The 22,506-nt window shown below is 34.6% G+C and overlaps 1 protein-coding gene across 2 annotated transcripts; it reads right to left on the bottom strand.

Moving 5' to 3' along the window:
* Nucleotides 1-2,665: 2,665 nt before the first annotated feature.
* Nucleotides 2,666-15,663, bottom strand: LOC104596131 (F-box/LRR-repeat protein At3g48880). Of its 2 annotated transcripts, XM_010257161.2 has the most exons (4): nt 15,505-15,663; nt 3,628-4,036; nt 3,307-3,491; nt 2,666-3,213 (listed from the first exon to the last, which is right to left on the bottom strand). In XM_010257161.2, exons 2-4 carry the CDS (start codon nt 3,984-3,986, stop codon nt 2,879-2,881), a joined length of 879 nt encoding a protein of 292 aa, XP_010255463.1. In that variant the 5' UTR covers nt 3,987-4,036; nt 15,505-15,663; the 3' UTR covers nt 2,666-2,878. The 2 variants fall into 2 exon arrangements, with proteins under 2 accessions (XP_010255463.1, XP_010255462.1); XM_010257160.2 differs by having other exon boundaries at nt 2,666-3,491.
* Between the last annotated feature and the right edge of the window lie 6,843 nt (nt 15,664-22,506).

The raw sequence follows: 22,506 nt of genomic DNA, 5'->3' as shown, positions 1-22,506 counted from the left end.
TGTATGGCATTTTGTCCATCAATTGGAAGTAGGGAAAAACGGTTCAAAGGGCAAAAAGATATTGAACATTAGACAGGACGGCTTCATGTCACTATCGTTGTTTCTAATGTCATTTATTTTGTCGTTGCAAATGTCGGTTTGTCCGTTCAAATACTCTTATTGTTCTAAGTTGAAACGTCGTTCAATTAGAAACTACAAATCAGAGGGTTCATCGATCGGAAGGTTAGACTCTCTAGTACTACATGAATCTGGCATATGGCACCTTTATAGGGAAATGAGAGGAGGGAACAACTGCACTACGATGATGATGATGATGACAGAGAAACCACAATAAATAATAGTTCTATCAACTCACGTGACACCCAAATAACTTGGTATATTTTGAAACAGGTTGAAAATTTTGCTGATCATACGTCATTTGGCATGGGCTTTCCATCCATGTCCATTATCTACTCATCAAATGGACTTAGGCCACGTTCCGGAGTGAGGAGAAGCCAAAGGCCCAAAAAATATGGTGAAATTGTGAAAAAGCTTAGGGTTTTTTGCACCAAAGAAAGCCCATTTTGAGACAAAATTCCATTTGGCTTTTTACGTTTATAAGACGCTATTTTAAATAATAAGTTGATGGCCGACTAAAAAAAAAAAAAAGCACTTATTCAAAAAACTTGTTTTAGAGTGGTTTTTTAAAAGCTCATTTAGACAAAAGAAAAAAAATAAACACTCCCAAACACGGCTTAAAAATGTCATAAAACTGTGGTGGTTTTGAAAAACACAACCTGGGCTGTTTTAAAACTTCATGTGCATGACATGTGATAGCATGGGTGTGGGGTAAAACAGTAATTTGGATTGATGTTTTTTTAATTAAAAAGACAAAGAAAGGACTCAATGGGAAAATGTATTATATGCAAACAATATTTTAAAATTCGACCTGGAGGCCAAATAGTTTTTGCCTCTAGGTCATGGGTTACCAGTTTGATCATCTAGGTCAAACAGGTTTGATCATCTAGGTCAAACAGGTCAGACCATGTCACTTCAGCACACACACATAGTGTATAACTTTTGTTTGACTAAACTATCCCAATTTTTTAATTTGACCCCTCTCGAATTGCAAGGATAGAAAACAATCACTTTTTTTATCATTCAAATTCATTTCATCAAGTTTCATATTTAAGATATTAACTACCATTAATATTCATTGAATCATATTCTTGACTAGAATACCCCTCTAATTAAATCATATGCATTGAATTTGGTCCCTCTCTAATTGTAAGAATGGAAATGTAATTTAAACAACCAATTTTCTCATCATTCTAATGTCTCTCATTAAGTGTTATATTTAAGGTATTAACTCTCATTAACATTCATTCAATCATATTCTTGACTAAAAATACTCCTATTTTTTAAGGCGCCTCTCTAATTGTGAGGGTACAAAATATAATTTGAATGACTACATTTCTCTTCATTCAATTCCCTCTCATTAAGTCATATATTTAAGGTATTAACTAACATTCACTCATTGAATCCAATATTTAACTTATTATTTTTATCAATAAATTCTATCAATTAGATTTATATCTAATACTTTGGATGATATAAAATACATGCTTTTTAAAACTAACTAAAACTATTCTTCCATCTTGGTGGCAAGTAAGCAATTCAATCATCTAGGCCAAATGGGTCAATCCATTATTTAGTGCTAAGTGGCATATGAGTTGAGAATTGGGTTTGAATCATGATATTTGCATTTTTTTAGTAGAAATTGTGCATGTATCTGTGTATCAGCATACATTATTCCAGTGGTAGCATATCCTATATCATGGCCTTTGGATACTGATACATCTAATACCATACCTTTAAACATTTTCTTAAATCCCAACCTTATTATTATAATTGTTCCCATCTGACTACAATTTTATGGGCAACATCCTCCCTCTATCCCTGATCTCTCCCTTGTTATGGATTATCAAATCAAAGTAACCGAAGGGATTACAATTCATTTGATAGAAATAAGATAGAAACAAGAAGTTAAGGGAAAGTTCTATTTGTTTCTCTGTTGCTTCGTATTAAACCAAACACAGTATAAGCTAATAATGATTTACATTTCTATTACCATTAAACTTAATTGTGAATATTCTGTTTTAGTCCTGGTTATTAAAAACCTAGGTACTTAACCATAAATCTAATTCTGCATTTAATCCTTCTATGTTTTCATACAAATTAAATTACATATGTAAGCATCTTTTATTATTTAATGGAAAGGGCCATCATGTGATTACACATTTTCATTTGTATTTTAATGGGAATTCTGCGATGGGAGATGTTTTGAGCCTATTCTTCAAAAACAAGGAAAACTAACTAGTTTCAAAAAGTACTTAGTTTCCAAAAAAAATAAAAAATAAAAAACTAGTCTCAAAAAAGTACAGGGGAAGTTTTAAGTAATTTACTAAAAGTACAGGGAAAGTGCACTAGACAGTGGTGATATCAGGTATTCAGGTCTGAACAGTAGTGCTAAAAGGTCATATGAAACACAAAAGGGCACCTATTAGATGGACCGTCTGAATCCTCATCCAAGAGGAATAGTTTCAGATCAAGAGATCCAATATAAATTGGCCCCATCCAAGAGCTATGTCTTCAATTTTACCACTAAAATAAAGAGCCAAATCCAAAAGAGTAACTGTACACATGGTCATTGATATCTTTTTAAAAGAGATTAAAGTACAGTGACTATGGTACAATGAACTTGATGTCAGTGTCCGAGGACCTGCAAAATAAAGTTGGATGATAATGGAATGGAAAACTCAGGCATCAAGAAGACAACAGCATATACTTTCTAGTTAACCAAAGGTTGAACTTGTTATTAAGTCATACTTGTATGAAACTAAGAGTTCCATAGAGATCCACCTAATACTATCTCACTGTGATGCTGCTCACGTCCATGTGCTAGGGATCTAACCTCATCCATGCGCCACAAACCCTCCTCGTACTTGTACCACCTCATAAGACCTTCATCATTTATTGTGCGCTGACACATAATGCATGAATCTTCCTGACAAGTGATGAACTCACGAAGCCGCGAAGCTTTCTCTTTGATTGTCTCGTCAAGTTCCCCGAGTACTACTTTGGGTGATGGAGGTGGAGGCACTTCTATGAGGAGGCAATGAGAGATGTTGAGCACCTCTAGATGTTCCAAGCAGTCCAAGATAAGGATCAAGGCTTCCTTATATAACATTGAGCACCGTAAGCTTAAGACTTTCAGCTTGGGAAGGAAAGAAACTATAGAGGAAGCAAACAAGGTGTCACATGTACCCATGATCTTGAGTTCAGTGAAGTTCTTGCAACTTTCACTAATTTCCTTCATGATATAAGGGGGATAACCAATACTAGGCATTGTCAAAGATTCCAGCTCTTTCCACATGCGGACAGCTTTACAGATTCCAATCTTTGTAACTCGATTCCAGGCTGGTAAGACCAATCGTTTGAGCCTTGGACACCTGCAATAAGAAGAGTCATATGCGTCAATTTTCCATTTCCCCTGGAAAGAGTGGCAATTAAATTAACAGGATTCTCTGAGTGGTTTTAAAAAATTATCCCTATTATTGAATCTGATGGTAGAAAAATGCCTAATACCTTTCAGCAGTATAGATTAGGTGATCGTCCTTTAGGTACAAGTTGAAATGAAAAATCAAGCAAGTCACTATTCCACCGCTGAGACCCAATGCAACCTTCAAGATTTGCATTAATTTCTTATCAGAACTGTCAGATACCCAAACATATGGTGACGAGGGAATTTTGATGAAGTTGGATTTCAATAACCCTAGATCAAGAGTCCTCCAAAGCTGTGGATCGCAACAAGCCAAGCGCCATGAACTACAAACTCGGGAGATTCCTGAGGTCAACTCTATGATGTTGAATGATTTGAATATTTTAACCATTATATCAATTTCCATATCCTCCCATCTCCTCTCTGTTGATTCACCATCTTCCATGGATATCAACTTTGTAAATATCTGAGGTGAATCTTAGTGCATCATGGTGCCTGGACAAACCAAATAAAAGTTAGTTAAAAAAGGAACAGTGATGTTGTTTAGTGACTTATAAGTATAAAAAATAAAAGAGAAACAATATATTGGTAGGTTTGATGGAATCTGTTAGATCATCTTGTGCAGACCTGTTTGCTGTCTGCACAAATGTTTATCTCCTAGGTTTAATGAATAAGGTTATACCAACTCTGGCTTACCCTAAGAGATATTCATTAGAAAAATTCAGGAATCTAACATCCAGAAAAGAGAATGCAAGCTTCTAGATCAAGGAAGTGATGAATATTTGCAATGTGGTCAAGATCCTCATTAATTGGTCTGCATCAGGAACCATCTCAGTGGCCTCCTGGTCCATGGAGTTATCATTGATCCTTTCTAATACCAAGGCCACATTCTTCTCAAATAACTGATTTGCTACCACCACACCACTTTCTTCAAAACCATTCCCTTCAACTCCATCTGCCCTGCCATTGTTTTGAGTACCATAACTCTGTACATTAAAACAAACTGCCTCATGAGCTAAATTGTTGTTCTCCCTACCCTTCAGAGGACCACCAAAGCTTTCCTTGCAAATTCCTCCCTCTGATAAAAAACAAACCCAAGGATTTACTCACCTCCACCCAAGGATTTACTATCTTTGGCCTTCCACCTTCATTTTTACCCTCTAAAACCTTTGCTAATGGAACATGAACATAGTGGTTGCCAAATTGAAGGTTGAAGTGGAGCATGAACATAATGGTTGCAAGGTGTTTCAACATGTAGTGGTGATGGTCAGGTTCTTCAAAAGTCAGAGAGGCTACCGAATTTGGTTGGACAAGGAAGATGGTCGGACCTGTGGAGGGGCTGCACTAATACCCTCCAGAGAGGGATCAGGTCATCATAGTTCCAGCGACCTTCTCCAGTAGACGAGAAAGAGAGAGAGAATGTCATTAAGAGAGACTATATGTCCAAAAGTGAGGAGGGAGGGAGGAAGGGAGGGGGGGAGAGAAAGAGAGAGTACTCAGGTCCCCTTGTTGGATATGGGTACCCTTTATGTATATTTTCTCGATCCTTTTCTGAATGAAGAATCTTCTAGAACTATGCCATGCCATCCAAGGTGGCCAGCTGTCAGCCACTAGCTTGTGCTTATACTACTCCTATAATCTACTCTAGATTACTGCTTAGTAACTGTTAACAGCTGTTATTTTTTCCTATGTATAGTACCGCAGGGGTACTATTGTCTTTTTACTCCTTTTTATTTTAGTTGCTGTCACCCTAGTATATATATTAAAAAGGCTGCGCCGCCAGCAGTATCTTTTTGCTCTCAGTTCTCTCTTCTCTCTTCTCTCTTCTCTCTCTTTTCTCTCTTCTTCCATTCTTCTCTCCTGCATAACATGGTATCAGAGCAGGACTACCAGATCTAAAAGGAGAAGTCGATTGAACAGTTTTTTTTTCTTCTTCGCACCAGATTTCCAGATCTTCCGCCCTCATCTTCTGTTCGGCTGATTGAAGATCTCACACACTGAAGTAACTTTCCTCTCTCTCTCTTACCTTTTTTTTCTGGTTGTATGCCAGGGCAGAACCTGTACTAGGTCTGCCGATTGGATGTGAGGTGATCAGCACCTCTTTCTTTCCTTTTTTGTGGGGTCGACTGATCCCTGTGAAACTGTAGGTCGTGAGACCTTTTTGTGTGCTGCAACAGCAGCTTTTATGGTGAACTGTGGGTCAGAAAGTGACCAGTACCTCTTGTGTGTTGCAACATCAGCTTTTATGGTGAACTGAAGGTCAGAAAGTGACCAGTACTTGCTGTAACAATAGTCCTGTTGATGCGTAGGTCAAGAGATGACCTGTATGCACTGTGGCAACACTTGTGTTGAGCTTGTAAGTCAAGGGATAACCTGTTAGTGCTGTAACAGCACCTGTAGCAACACTTTAAGACTGTGAACACCCATTTAAGAGTTGTTTCTGAATCTGAAATCATGAGTGGTGAAGATTCTGCTACATCCGGTGTTTCCTCAATGCTGAATAAAATGAATGGGGGTGTGGACCTATCATTTCCCATGGCTGTTATTCCTCTTGATGGTTTAAATTATTTAGAGTAGTCAAGAGGGATCAAATTGTACATCACTACAAGGGGAAATATAGGTTATATTAATGGGAGAATCAAAGAACCACATTCTGGGAGTGCTAAATATGACAGATGGAACCAGGAAAACAGCATGGTCATGTCTTGGCTTTTAGTTTCTATGCAACCTCAAATAAGAAGGAATTTCATGTGAGCTGAAACAGCAAATGAGATCTGGGAACAATCAAAATCAACATATTCAGAACTGCGATACTATGCAAAAATCTACCAGCTATAGGCAGAATCGTCTACTTGTAAACGGGGGGAGAGGTGTCTATCTGTGTACTACTCAAACTTGACCTTTGTCTGGAAGGAGTTAGATCATTATCAGAGTGTGGATTGGAAGTGTGATGAAGATGCAAAACTGTACAAAAAACTCATTTCCCAGCAGAGAGTGTTTGCTTTCTTACATGGTTTGAACCCTACATATGAATCTATCAGAGTCCAGATCCTAGGTAGCAAAGATCTTCCATCAGTTCAGGAAATTTATGCTATTGTACAATCAAAAGAAAGCAGAAGGAATTTGATGAACAGTTCTGGAAGAGATGCAGTTGTGTTGGCAACGAAAGGGAGTGTTACTACCGGTGGGGGAAATACTTCTAGGAAGGGGGATCTTCAGAAAAAGATGGATGACAAGGACAAATTGTGGTGTACTCATTGCTAGAAAACACACTATGGCAAACATGGCTACTCAGGAGAATCAGCCCCCCATTCATACTGTGACTCAGACACATTCATCTAGATCTTACCCAAGGGAGGATATTATAAATTCCTTCCGCGACCATTTAGAGCTCTATGGTAGAGCAATTCGTCAGATGCATGCTCCTCACTCAACTTCATTTGCGTTTACATCAGGTAACTCTACCACAGCTTTTCATGTTGCTTCTCATAACCCTGACACTCCCTGGATCATTGATTCTGGAGCGTCAAAACACATGACTGGTACGTCCCCTTACTTTCAAACCTATCACCTTCTTTCTGGAAGAGACAAGGTGAGACTAGCTGATGGATCATATACTACCATAGCTAGTCAATGAACCATATCTCTCCCTCTTGGCCTTACCCTCTCTGATGTTTTACATGTTCCGAAATTTCCCATTAATTTGTTCTCTGTTAGTAGTATTACTAATTCCTTATACTGCTCAGTGACCTTTTTCCCTTCTTATTATGTGATCCAGGATCTAGCCTCGGGGAGGCCGATTGGTAGAGGATGTATGGTTGATGGACTTAACATGCTGGAGAATAAGGCTGATCTTCAAGTCACAAAGTCTAAGAGTCAGTCTTGTAAGAGTTAAGTTTATTTATGGCATTGTCGTCTTGGTCATTTATCTTTTGAGTATTTGAAAGTGGTGTTTCCAGAATTGTTTAATTCAGTGTTCGTTTCAAATTTCTCTTGTCAAACTTGTCAATTGAGTAAGTAGTGTAGAACTCATTTTCTTTCAAAAAATAATAAATCTGGATTTCCTTTTCACATTGCTCATTCTGATGTGTGGGGCCCTATTACTTTACCATCTGAGAGTGGCTACAATTATTTTATTACCATTATCGATGATTATTCTAGATATACATGGGTATATCCCATGCGGACCAGGGATGAAGTACCAAAAATTATCCAAGATTTTCAGTAGATGGTCTTCACCCAATTTCAAACTGAAATCCAAATTTTTCAATCAGATAATGCCAAAGAGTATTTTCATAGTGATCTCACGGATTTTTTTGCGTCACATGGTTCACTTCACTGTAGCTCTTGTGCCCGAACACCACAACAAAATGGTGTTGCTGAAAGAAAGAATTGACACCTCCTTGAAGTGGCCCAGGGTTTACTACTCCATATGAATGTCCCAAAATGCTTTTGGCTTGAAACTGTCCTTTGTGCTACCTACCTCATCAACCGTATGCCCTCTCGTTGGTTAGAGTGCAAAGCCCCACATCAGCTTCTCTTTCCTAAGGCCCCCCTTCTTTCCATTCCTCCTCGTGTGTTTGGTTGTCGTTGCTTTGTCCAAAATTTGTCCCCCACTCGTAGAAAATTGGATCCTCGTGCTATTCTTTGCATATTCCTGGGGTACTCCTTCACTCAGAAGGGATACCGTTGTTTTGATCCTGTTTCTCGGAAATTCTATGTTTCCATGGATGTCTCTTTCTTTGAGAGTGAGCCTTTTTTCCCTGTTTCTCCTTAGGGGGAGAGTAGGAATGAAGAGAAACTGGTTCAGATCCCTCCTCTTCCTGATCCTCCTCCTTTTCGTGTCTTCTTTTGTCGTCACAAAAGCCAACCAAATTCAAGAGCTGTGGAGAATCCAGAAGTTGTACCTCCAATGCCATTAAACTCTTTGGGGGTGGATCATACTCACTCAGGTATCTTGGTTCCCATTGATGTCCCTGACCCCATTGCAATTGATACCTCTATTGCTAATGACCTTGACCTTCCTATTGCTCACAGGAAAGGTTTTAGATTGTGCACCACTAAACACCCCATTTCCCACTTTGTTTCCTATGAAAACATTTCACCCTCTTTTCGAGCCTTTCTCACATCCATTGATAGTGTCTCTATCCCTAAGAATGTGGCATAAGCTCTTTTAGTACCTGAATGGACAGATGCTATGAAGGAAGAAATTAATGACCTTCATAAAAATGGCACATGGAAACTTGTAGATCTTCCTAAGGGAAAGGATCCAGTTGGATGTAAATGGGTGTTCACAGTCAAACATAGGGTTGATGGCACGGTGGAGAGGTATAAAGCTCGTTTAGTGGCAAAGGGGTTTACACAAGTGTAAGGAGTTGATTATGCAGAGACTTTTGCACCCATTGCCAAGATGAACTCCATTAGAGTTCTATTCTCTCTTGCTGCTAATCTTGACTGGGATCTACATCAGCTTGATATCAAGAATGCATTCTTGAATGGTGACCTTGAAGAGGAAGTTTACATGATACAACCCCCTGGTTTTCAGGCTCAAGGCAATGAACAAAAGGTGTGCAGGTTGAAGAAGTCTTTATACAGGCTAAAACAATCACCGAGAGCCTAGTTCAGCAAATTCAGTGCAACAGTTCAACAGAAAGGATACAAGCAATGTCAATCTTATCACACATTGTTTGTGAAAAGAGGAGAAGGTAAAATTGCTGCTTTGACAGTATATGTTGATGATATAATTATCACTAGCGACTGGAATGATGAAATCCAAAAGTTGAAGAGTTTTCTTGCCACACAGTTTGAAGTAAAGGATCTAGGTCCTCTAAGATACTTCCTAGGAATTGAAGTTGCCCGCTCAAAAAGGGGTATCTTCATTTCCCAAATGAAGTATGTCCTAGATTTACTCCAGGATACAGGAAAAATGGGAGTGAAGCCAATTAATTCCCCTATTGATCCTAACCATAAATTAGGTGACAGCCAAGGTGAACCTATCAAGGATGTGAAACAGTTTTAGAGACTTAAAGGGAAATTGTTATATCTTTCTATGACCCGCCCAGACATTACTTATGCAGTTGGTGTCCTTAGCCAGTTCATGCATGCCCCTATGACCACTCATCTTAAAGCAGCAAAAAGAATCTTCCAATACCTTAAAAGGTTTCCAGGTGCTGGCTTGTTGTTTCAAAGGCACGGATATTTGAAAGTTGAAGTGTATACTGATGCAGATTGGGCATGATCCCTAAATGACAGAAAGTCAACTAGTGGCTATTGTACCTTCATAGGAGGAAATCTAGTTACCCGGAGAAGCAAAAAGCAAAATGTGGTAGCTAGATCTAGTGTTGAAGCTGAATATCGAGCAATGGCTCATGGGATGGCTGAAATTATGTGGATAAAGAATTTGTTGAGTGAGTTGGGTTTTCCAGTGGACAGACCTATGACCCTATTCTGTGATAACAAAGCAGCCATAAACATTGCTGCTAACCCTGTGCTACATGATAGAACTAAACACATCGAAGTCGACAAGTATTTTATTAGAGAGAAGGTTATCACAGGGGAAGTGTATACTCCCTATGTCAGCTCTGAGGATCAACTTGTAGACATCTTTACAAAAGGACTACACCACTCACAACATCATGATTTATGTGACAAGTTGGGCATGATTGACATCTATGTCCCAACTTGAGGGGGAATGTTAATAGCTGTTATTTTTTCCGATGTATAGTACCGCAGGGGTACTATTATACTTTTACTCCTTTTTATTTTAGTTGTTGTTGCCCTTGTATATATATTAAAAAGGCTGCGCCGCCAACAGTATCTTTTTGCTCTCAGTTCTCTCTTCTCTCTTCTTCTCTCTCTTTTCTCTCTTCTTCCATTCTTCTCTCTTGCATAACAGTAACCTAAGTTAGTCAATGGACCAGACTAACTTGGCTTAGTTCCAATTCAAGGTGGATTAAATCAGGTTTGTGGTGGTTTGCATATCCATGCTCTTGTACAAGGAGCTACCGAGCTAGAGGTAAAAAATGTACAAGCAAAAAAAGATAAGGGTTGAATAGGTTAGGAAAGGTTTGCAGATCTGCCCCAAATTTGTTAAAAGTTATGAATTGGAGAAAATAGGTACAGGATTGGAATTTTTCAATAAAATTTTGTATGTAAGTTTTTTCTACATAGGTGTCAACCAAGTATGGTAAGGTTTGGAGTGCATCTTCCACAAAATGACAAAAATTCTAGGGATGAGAGAAAACCCAAAAACTATAAAATTTAGGGTTCTAGGTGAAACTTTGGGATGAGTTCCAGAGAAATTAAAAGATGTAAAGATGTATGGGGGAATCCAAATATGGACTAACTAGAGAAGGTTTGTCACAGAACAACAAAAAATTGCTTAAGCAGGATAGAAAGCATGGTCTTGTTTGTGACCTCAGCTTAACCAAATAGGTGCTATAATGATGATTAAACCTAAACTTGTGTTGCTAACATGACAGTTTAGGTACCGCAATCTAAGACTATAGACTAGGAAGACCAAATCCATAAACAATATGAGTGTAATTGAAGCATGGCACATCATTCCTAACTGTCTTAGTCATTTGTATTGCTTCAAACCACCTTGTGAAGTAGTCTGTAACAGTGAGAACAATCTCTAAACCTCTTTAAATTTTAATAAACAGCTTCTTAAAAGATTATAAACTAATAAGATATTCTTTATCTTGTAATCTTTTAGTACTAGCCAAGTTCTTAGAAATAATAACATTAGTTTTGACTTCTTCCCACCAAGCCTTACCACTTATCTACATCATTTATACATATATCTTACAAATACATGAAACTAAGACATTTTTTTGGAGAAAATCAACCAATATGTTTATTTTTTATGTGATTAATATAGCTAGTAAGTATTCCTCATGACCACATGATCTTAGGCATTATAACAAAACAGATATTGTAAAATGTTCAATATTTGACTCACTAAAGATTTTTCCTGGTCAAAATAAGAAAGCTTTGAGGAGATTATAACCAAGGGAACTGAAGAAGATTAAGGAGCGATTTTTTTTTATCAATAACAAGAATCCATTAGATTAATATAAAATTTTAGTTACAGCACTCTAGAGAGAGATAAACAGGCTTAACTCTCTCCAAGAGGACAACAAAGAAAGAAAAATTACAGAACAGCCCAAAACATTTGATCCCTTCCCACCCCCTGCTTTGCCAAAGCATTTTCTGTTCTCTTGACCCACTGACACTGGATTTCCAGTCCTCTAGTTAGCCATTTAATCTCCCTCCTCTCATTAGCAAACTTCCAAAGTCCACTACCTTCTTGTAACCAGATTAAGACCAGCTTTGAATCCCCTTCAACAACTAACTTTTGTATATTCAGTTCCTTGGTCTTCCTTAGACCCCAGTACAGCATAGACCTCAGCTTTAAGAGAGTCCCCAACCCCAATGGGACCTGAATACAATGCAAGCACCTTCCCATCCTCATCTCTGAAGACCCATCCTGCACCTGATGGACCTGGATTTCCCTCACCACTTCCATCAAAATTTAGCTTTGTAAAACCACAATCTGGTGGTGACCACACAGGACCCCTCCTACACCTGATTAAGGAGTGATCATCATCATCATCATCATCGTCCATTCCTTATCCCAACTATATGGGGTCGGCTACATGAATCCTGTTTCACCAATCTGTTCCATTTAAAGTCATATCCACTATTAAATTATTAGTGCTTAAATCATTTCTCACCACTTCTACCCATGTCCTTTTTGGTATACCCCTAGCCCTTCTAGCCCCTTCAACTTGTAACAAATCACCTCTTCTAACTGGTGTTGTTGATGGTCTTCTATGCACATGACCAAACCATATTAGTCTACTTGCTCTCATTTAGCACCTATTGGGACTACTCCAAGGTTCCTACAGATGACTTCATTCCTGATCCTATCCTTTTTAGTTTCTCTGCTCATTGCTCATCCATCTTGGAATTCACATTTCTACCACTCATTTTCTGGACATATTGTTTCTTGACTGCCCAACACTCTACTCCATACAACGTAGCTGACCTTACAACTGTTTTATAGAATTTTCCTTTAGTCTAAGTGGTATTCGCTTATCACATAAAAGTCCAGATGCACCCCTCCATTAAGGAGTGCATGAATTTACCAATGAAATTTTAAGGAATGCCAAAATAAGTATAATAAGACTAAAAAAACTATAACTAACAACTATTGGTAGCAAGAAAAAAGTTAAGATACTTAAATATGCATTGACAAAAACATTCAGTTCATTATTTTTTTGATGAATAACATTTGGTTCATTATTATCAAAAAGTTTCTTACAATCAAAAGTCCTCAAAAATGCACACAACCAGATAAGCCAAATACAAGTTTCCTTAATACCATCACACATAGAGTTTTGGGACAGGTCTAGATCATCCCTATTTGAATGAGTAGTCATAGTCTCATAGAATCCCTGCCCAACATAAGTACAACCACGTCCCCAGTTCATCATTTTATGAAATACGCTTGTATTGATTATGTTTTTATTTTGTTATTAAAAATAGCAATATAGTTCCATACGATTCATCGTATATGGATGTCAAATAGCATTACTTGTATAGTAAAAATATTAAAAAAAATCCCCAATAAAATTGTTAATTCAAGGTCTTTAGTCAACAAAATTAGCTTTCTTCTTACCAAAAGAAATAAGAAGTATATAGTTTTAGAGCACTTCCAAATTCCCTATCATGTCCAATTGGTTCCATAGAAAAGGACAATGTTTCACCAATATTGTGCCAAAATATGGAACACATGGACAACAATTATTTTTTGATACATCATATATTGTCAAAACATCAGCAAGAGTTACAAGATTATACAAAATTTAGACTTCCTATATTCCTAGGAGATTTCATATTCCCCATTGTGAAAAAGGGAGATTTCGCTAAATCTCAGTGAAATTTGCTCCATGGGGAGTAGTTTGGAGCTGTATCGCTGTAATTGCTCATAGCACCATCAGCAAACTTGCAATAGCCAAGACAAGTAGAATCTAGAAACACTGAGAATTCTTTTAGCATGCTACTAAAATGCTCAAGTTGAAAATATGATTAACACCATCAACATATTGGCAGTAAGCAACTCACTTGCCACCGACTTGAAAATATGATTAACACTCCTAGCTAAATATGTCTGAAGTGGTAGTTTGCCTAAGGGTAGTATTCTTTTCTTTTACTTTTTTAATAAACAGTAGGATCTGGAACCCTAAGATACCTGGTTAACTGTACAAGGTGTCATATCGTGTTGGATAGTGTATATTTTGTATCTGATACTTTTTCTGGCCATGTCCTTGCTGTAACCAGGTAACGCAGTTACATGGCTGGGACCTAAATAGCAATTTTATGCAAGGAGCATGAGAGAACAAATGACCACTTTTCCATCCATAGATCAATTATTGAAGAAATTTTTTTGGATTCGCCCATAGTTTGGGGTTATGTGACCGCTTTCTAAGTCACTCTTGGACTTGGTTGAAGAGCTGTGGATTTTGGAGATAGAAGGCATGTTCTGCTTAGCCATTTCTTGGTCACTCTTGAATAAGCAGAAAATCACATTTTCTAGGAAATTTATGCAATGTTAAAAAAGTAAGGGATCATTTACATTCTTAACATCCATTCTAAATGATTTTTAATAGGTAAAGTAGGGTCATTTTATTGGAGGAGGGTCAGTTCAATTCCTCCTTTTCTCCAAGTAGGTCTTGCATTTTAGAGCATGTAATTTGGCATCATTAATTACTGAGTGAACCTCTCTTTCCTTTCTATATTCTTTTATTTCAACATTCTTTATTTTAAAATAAACAACAAAGTAAGCGCATAATGTCAACAAAATACCTGAGAACTATATAATATGAACATAAACCCTCAGCATGTCCAATCCGTAATTATTAGGACAAACACTTCAAAAATCATTCCTATCGATTGTTAACAAAATTGGAAACCGAGCGTATAGAACAACATGGTACACCAGAGGGAAAAATAGTCTGCATCCACTATACAAAAAGGAACCAATTCTAAGTTTCTAACTAGCCATGGCTGTCAACTGGAAGAGACTTAAGATTATTTATGCAGGCAACGTGCAGCACATAACCTACAGAATTTCAGTGAATTAATTACTAAGATGGAAGAGAAGTTTATTACCACATATCGCATGCATTCTTACATGAAACCTAGTCTTTTGTCCAAATATCTTACTGAAAAAGAAAAAGAAAAGAAAAAACCTAAGATTTTAGGGGCATTCCAATCAGCCCGTTTCAAAGTCAATGTAACTCGTAACAAAATCAACAGGATAAACTTTGTATGTCGCATGCGTACTGCTTTATTTAACGTTTCTTTTTTGCTCCCTTTGAACCTTGATCAGTGGTCGCTTATGTATCAAAATCTGAAATTTTTGTCAAATTCCTACTGAAAACTTGAAATTTCAAGGGCACCACAATCAGCACATGTGAACGATCTATGCGCCCCTTCCGCCAAAAGGAATAAATAAATATGCAAAAAAAATAACTGAAATTGAAAGAATTGAGAAGTTCATTATTTTCACAAGCACTGGAATATGCCCAGTTTCTTCCTAAATAATTCTACCTTTCATCTTTCTAATTGATGGGCTTTGTAAAATTTTATCAGAGATTATTCCTCCAATCTCTCATTTGTCGAGAAGACATAAAACTTTTTAACAAGAATGCTGAAACAGAACCTTTACAGAGCAAATCATCCGCAAGATTTACATCTAAAATTAAGACAGAAAAATTTTATCGGAGATAATCCCTCCAATCTCGTCACTTGTCGAGGAGACATAAAACATTTTAACAAGAATACCGAAACAGAACCTTTACAGAGCAAACCATCCGCAAGATTTACATGTAAGATTAAGACAGAAAACAAGAAAACGGGTAAATAAAGTTCTGAAATTATATGACGATGCTCACCTTCAATATCTTCTTTCTGGACTTGCTCTCTGTAGTTGAAACCTCGAAGCAGGAAAACGATGGAATTGAAACTGGCTCCTTCCTCTCACCAGTCACCAATGAACTTGAGCTTTACAATACAATGACCCTGTACAAACCACGGGGCAACTACGTATCTTTGTTTTCTCATTGTTTTAATAATGTTTTCTTATTTAATTTAAATAATTAATCAAGTTTAATTTGTAAACTAAAAAGTCTTATAATGGTTCTTTTGAATTAGGAAATTGAATTGGAAAGGTTAATGTAAGTGAGAACCAATCAAGTGGTTTTTTATCAAAATTCTATTTTATTAATCATGTATTTAAATTTAGTATTTTTTCCTAAATTCTACTATTACATCGAAAAAATGTGATACTGAAAAAACTTATAACCAATAAACCAATATCATAAACAAGTGAACAATCAAGCGGTGTTCATTAAAATACACAAAGGCCCCTTAGTTTTTTGGTAAGTTATTTATCTAGGTAAATGCATTTACTTAGGTAGGTGTTTTTTAAAAAAGGCCTATTTGGATAGATGCATTTATTCGTGTTCTTTTATTTGTTAAGTAAATAAGACAATGATTATTTTAACCATAAAAATTTATTATTAAAAGGGATATTTTTGTCCCATTCAAGTGTTAGTGACTTCCCTAGGTAGAAAATTTATTTATCCACCTAAGGTATGGGTTTCTTGGTCATTGAGAACCAAAATCCCATTGACCAACTTTCCCTTCTCAAAATCCAAAAAAAAAAAAAAGAACACCCCCAAATACTTTGATTGGTTAAAGCTCTTCCATTACTATATATTTTCAGTATCATAGACTATACATCCCATAAGAATGGGATGTATGTCTAATTCATTTGAAAGTTGAATGTTGTGGGTACTATTTTTTGAAAAAATAGAGAACCCATTCACTTTTCGTAAGATATTTACCTAGGTAAATGTACTTACCCGGCCCGGGTAAGTGTTCCCTAAGAAAGACTTACCCGGATAAGTGTATTTACCCATGTTTTTTTATTTCCCATGTAAATAAGGCAATGACCATTTTAGCCATAAAAATACATTATTAAGAGGGGCATTTTTGTCCCATTCAAATATTGGCAATTTTCTAAGAGGTGAGAAAATTATTTACCCACTTAGGAGATAGTGATACCCAAGAAAATAAACTTTCCTTGGTCCCCACATAAATCTGAAAAAAGAACATGGAATTATTGATCAATAGGAATCAAAATCCCATTGACCAACTTTTTTGTGTGAAAACTATATTATATGTTGAGATCAATAGATAATGTTACAGGCGAAGCCCATTATACGAACTTTGGGATGCAAGTTGGGCCCGATTAGCTCGGGTTGAGATCAATCCTAACCCAACCTGAGTTGCTGAACTTCTAACCATAACGATGACTTTACATATTGGATTGGGATTGTCCTAGTTTCTTCAATTGTGTTTCGTCAAAATATTTTTATTTTTTAAACCGAAAATAAACAAATTGAGTTAGTATTATTACACTTATAATGACAAAATACGGTGCTCTTGTACAGCTATATATATGCATACATTCTTAAATTTATAATCGCATAGACATATCCATACATATTTATAAAATAAAAAATTATGAATCCTATATAATATTTATATGAGCAGTTGATTGGTCAAAAGCCCTTCTAACATCATGTCTTCTAGCAGCATAGGTTTTTTTTTCCATATTTATATATGTAGAAGACACGTTTGATTTGTGGGTTTAGTCCATTTCTAAGGCCTCAATTTAACTCAAGCAAAAGTTAAATTAGACTTATATTTTTCAACCCTAAATCCCTAATCCAAACATTAACATGACCGAATTGACCATTTTTAAGGTTGGGTTAGGGCTTAACCCGGCCCAAGGCCCACCCCTAATGTAAATACCTTGATTATTAGAAAGACATTCTTTATTCTTCATTGATTCTTCACCATATGGACAAGGAAAAAAAGTATCCTTCATGTCTGAAGTGCAAAGAATTTTTTTTTTCAAACAAAGAGCAAAGAATCCAGTGGTATCATAGTTCTCTTATTTATAAGTTACAGCCAATTATAAATTAGAGTTGGCCTGGCATGGCACACGGCCCAAGCCTATGCGGGCCCGTGCCAGGCTGGGCTGGTCCATGGTCCGAGACTTGGGCCAAGCCAGGCTGTGGATTGGGCCAAAGTTATTTATTTAAAAATTTAAAAAGAAAAACTTAACATTTTAATTTTATATGAATTTTGATGTATACAATTGCTTATATATACAATGATTAATAAAATAATATAGTAAAATTGAAAAAAAAATTGTTTATTTTATTAATATATTATATACTATATATTACTATATAATTATAATTTATATAATATATTATATTATATATAATATATAAATATTACATATATGTGGGATGTGCCACGGGCTGGGCCATGCCAACCCGCGGGCCATGGGCGGCACGGCATGACAGTGCGGCGTGCTGGCCTGACCCGTTGACATGAAACCCCAAACCCAGCACAGCCCATCGATCCAAACAATCGTGTCACACCGCGACACGACTCATAGACCATCGGGCCGGATCACGGGTGGTATGGCCCAATTTACACCACTACCCTCAATCCAGCGAATTAACAATTATTTTATTGAATGGCACCGTAGCATTTAAATAAATAGTCATACTAGAGTTTTAGCTTAAGCAGGAAAGAAAAACCATAGCGTTTATCTGCCATTACATTTAAATAATTAGCCAAATTGTTACGAATATGAAAAACAGCACAAATGGAATAGAACGGTTGTTGTCAAAAAGATACATATATCACATTCAATTTTTAACTGAATTGTTGTGGGTGAATGTAAATAATCTTATACTTAATTTTATAGTTTTAAAATTTTAAAAAACCAAAAAAAAATTTAAAAGGGTTGAGAAATAATAGGGAAATCTGATGTGGATAACTGCATTTTAGAATATAGTATATTTATATCTATACTACTTTAAAAAGTATGAATAACCTCAAGAATATTTTTGAAATTTTTTGAGGACCAAATTTACCCCTCTATATTTGAATTTATTAATAAAAAATAATGAGAACATATAGGGTAGTTGGTTATTGATATTAAATTAGTTGTAAATAGGTGATTTCAAGATATTCAATGCATTCAATTCTCATTAAATCCAAAATTTATGGTATTAATTTGCATTCACCTTCATTGAAATTATATATTTAAGACTTTTTTTTTTCATCATTAAATTTTATAATTAAATCCGTACATAATAAATTAATAATTTTAATAACATAAAAACTTATACTTTTAATATCTACCTAGAAAAAAATAGTGTTTTCATCTAAGTGGTGGTAAAAATTAAATGATTTGAGTCAAATGGGGCAATCCTTGTTGACACAATTAAATAATAAAATGAAAAAATATATAAAATGAAAAAAATATAGAAATTAAAAAAATTGAGAACATTTTTAACATCATATATTTGACATACTAAGAAATAATAAGTAGATAAACAATGTTTTAAAAACCAACCCGGAGGCCGGCCCACTTTTGCCTTCGAGTTATATAGGTCACTAGTTCAACTATCAAGGTCAAACGTATCAAAACATTTTGCGTGTCAACACTATATATGTGTGTAAAAATACATATTTTATTAATAAATAAGATAATTAGGTTTTGCATATAATATATGTATTATGTTACATTTATTTATGTTTTTTAAATCATATTTTAATTTTTTATTTATAAAAATATTAAAAATTGCAATTTGGGGCCAAAAGGGGTTTCTTCTCAAAAATAGCAAGGCAAGGTGCTTAATGCCCATGGGATGTATAGATCTTGAAAAGTTACTCAAAAAATAAAAAAAATATAACCCCAATTAGACATCAGAGTGCAAAAGTTATGGTTCCAAAAGTTTGCACATAATTAAATGCATAACCTACAACTTGGTTACTGAGTTGAATGGGGCAATGATTGAGCCGCCCGGGTTAGATGGTTTTTAATTGAAAGGGGAGTTTCAACAAAACCAAACCCAGGATCAAGGCCGAGTGACGGTTTGAACAGTTCAATCGCCTAGGTCAACGACATGTTGAAAACACTTATGATAAATAAGAATTTTTTTTTATTAATGATAGAAATGGAATGTACAATTTAAAACCAATTGGAAGTAAAATTATTTTCCTATTATCTCTCATTAAATCTCATATCTAGGTATATTCTCTTATTAAATCATATATTTAAGATATATTTTTGTCATTATTAAATTCTACTAATTAAATCTACAACATTAATTTTAATAATATAAAAATAAATAATTTGAAAACAAAATCATTTTCTTCCCTCTCGGTGGTGGGTAAACAATTCAACCATTTGGGGTCAAATGCATTAACAAATAATGTCATAATTAAATAATAAAAAATAACTTATATAAAATATATAATAAAAAAAGAATTGAGCACGTCACTAATATTGTATATTCATTATACTAAACAAAAATAAGTATGAATTGTAATAAGTATTTTTATAAATGATAAAAATGGAATGCCAAAATTAAAATCAACCTAAAAGTGAAATGATGTCATAGTCAAATAATAATTTTTTAAAAATAGAAAATACAAAGAATCACAAAAATAAATGTTATGTTATATATTTATAAAAAATAAAATATTGCGTACATCTATAATATTATACATTCATTATATTGAACAAAAATAAATGTTATGCATAAGATATAATTTTATCAATAATAGAAATGTAATACAAAATTTAATGTCAACCTAGAAATCAAACTTTTTTATGGGTCGTGGTTTAGTGGTTTAGGTCAAATGGATTAATCAATGATATGATAGTTAAAAAATAATAAAAAGTACAAGTAATCAAAAGAATATATAAAAAATCATATATTAATTATGTCAAACAAAATTTAAATGTGATATGTAAAAATTATTTATATAATGTCGATAAAATATATGATTTAAAGCTGATCTAAAAGCAAAACTATTTCCTTATCTAAATGGTGGGTCAACGATCAAACTTTTCAAAAAAAATCATGATGTCATAATTGAATAATAAATATTTAAAAAAGATCGAACACAAAAAATAAAAAAGTACAAAATTTTGTCAAAGACATTTAAGAGCATTTCTAATGTTATATAATCATCATATTAAATAAAAATCATTTTTATTTAAGACAAAAATGGAACACGAAATTTAATAATAATAATAATTGTAATTTATAATTTTTGTATGTCATAATTGAATAATAAATATTTAAAAAAGATCGAACACAAAAAATAAAAAAAGTACAGAGTTTTGTCAAAGACATTTTGGAGCATTTCTAATGTTATATAATCATCATATTAAATAAAAATAGTTGTTAAAATAAAAATTATTTTTATTTAAGACAAAAATAGAACACAAAATTTAATAGTAATAGTAATAGTAGTAGTAGTAATAATAATAATAATAATTGTAATTTAAAATTTCCACATGTGCTCATTTAGTACAAGTATTTAAGTTTATTTTTAGTCATAATGTTACTTTTATTAATTTTTAATTTATATCTTAATATGATATATCTAAAACTCAAATAATTAATATAAAAAATTCATACGTACAACGCATGTGCTTAATTACTGGTATTTCTAAGTGAGAGCATCACCCATCAAATATTATATACTGTATTAAATTAAAAAAAATGAAAAAGAAAACCACATTTTGAGTTGTCTCATTCTTAATTTCTTATCATAAACATTCATGTATAGATATTTTTAATGTGTAGTGGGATGTCTGGAGGGGGGAGTGCATCGCCATTCTGCCGTTCTACGTTCTCATGAACAGTGTTCGAGGGATTATGAAATTGTTGAGACAGACAAGGCTATTTTAGTAAAAACAAATGCATATTAATTCATAAAAGGGTAAAATAGGTATTTTGAAAAAAATATCATCTCAATAACGTTTTCCATCTTGGTCATTAACGAAAGGGAGGTATTTGTTGAATTTTTCAAAAATAGAGGGGAGGTTTTTGCTAAAATGAAATTATAGGGGAGGTTTTTGTATTTTACCCTAAATATAAAAACAAATAAATATGCAAACACAATTTATACAATAAAGACTATATCATTGGCCTCTATCACATGCATCCATCCTTTGCAGTTCTTCTCTTAAAAATACAAAAAGAAAAAAAAAACATTCCTTCAACCAAAAAATGATTTCTCTGAAGATTCCAATTAGCCGGTTGGTAAGTTGGTGGATGCAGTTTCGACTTTCAAATGACTTAAACAGTTGGACCGATGATCTAACATTTCCTCAAGTGGGAGAGTGAATGTCATAATTTTCAAAAAAAAAAAAAAAAACTGATTCGACCATCAGCTCGTAATTTTGCCCTGAATTTTCTTTTACCATGGCATGTAAAATTGTGAAGTTGTGGTTTCTTACACACCCACCAAAATTAAATAGTGAAAATATCATCAGCTAGGTTTATTTTCACCAAAGTTTTGAAATCGTCAAAACAGTTTAACTCCAGCCACTTATTTTCATATTTTTTGTGCTATTAATAAGATAATTAAATTTTATCAAAATTATAAAATTAAAAACTTATCATAAATTAAGGGTCTGACCCATATAATTTTGGGGTCATTTAATGAAATACCCCTTATAGTTTTAAAGGATTTACTAAAACTTACTCTAGAGTTTGTGCTTAATAAAACATCCCTTATTTACTTATTCAACCTTCTATTGAGAACCTTCTGTATTGTTCTTTGGAAATGGTCATGTGACCATCTAAACAAAGTGGGAATATGATTAAGGGTATGGGCCCATGATTTTCATTCCAAATGCACTCTTCACATTTAATATCAAGTTTTTAGAAAGAAATGGTGTTTCTATTCCAGATCTACCAAACAATATTTGATTTTAATAGAATGAAAAAGAAGAGAAATCAATGGCATTCAGACTTTTGGTTTGCAACAACATATACTAC

Source organism: Nelumbo nucifera, chromosome 1, assembly GCF_055504915.1.
Source record: "Nelumbo nucifera cultivar China Antique chromosome 1, China Antique-T2T, whole genome shotgun sequence".
Lineage (NCBI taxonomy): Eukaryota > Viridiplantae > Streptophyta > Magnoliopsida > Proteales > Nelumbonaceae > Nelumbo > Nelumbo nucifera.
The sequence above is the reverse complement of the archived record's forward strand: the minus strand, read 5'-3'. Positions and strand labels throughout refer to the sequence as shown.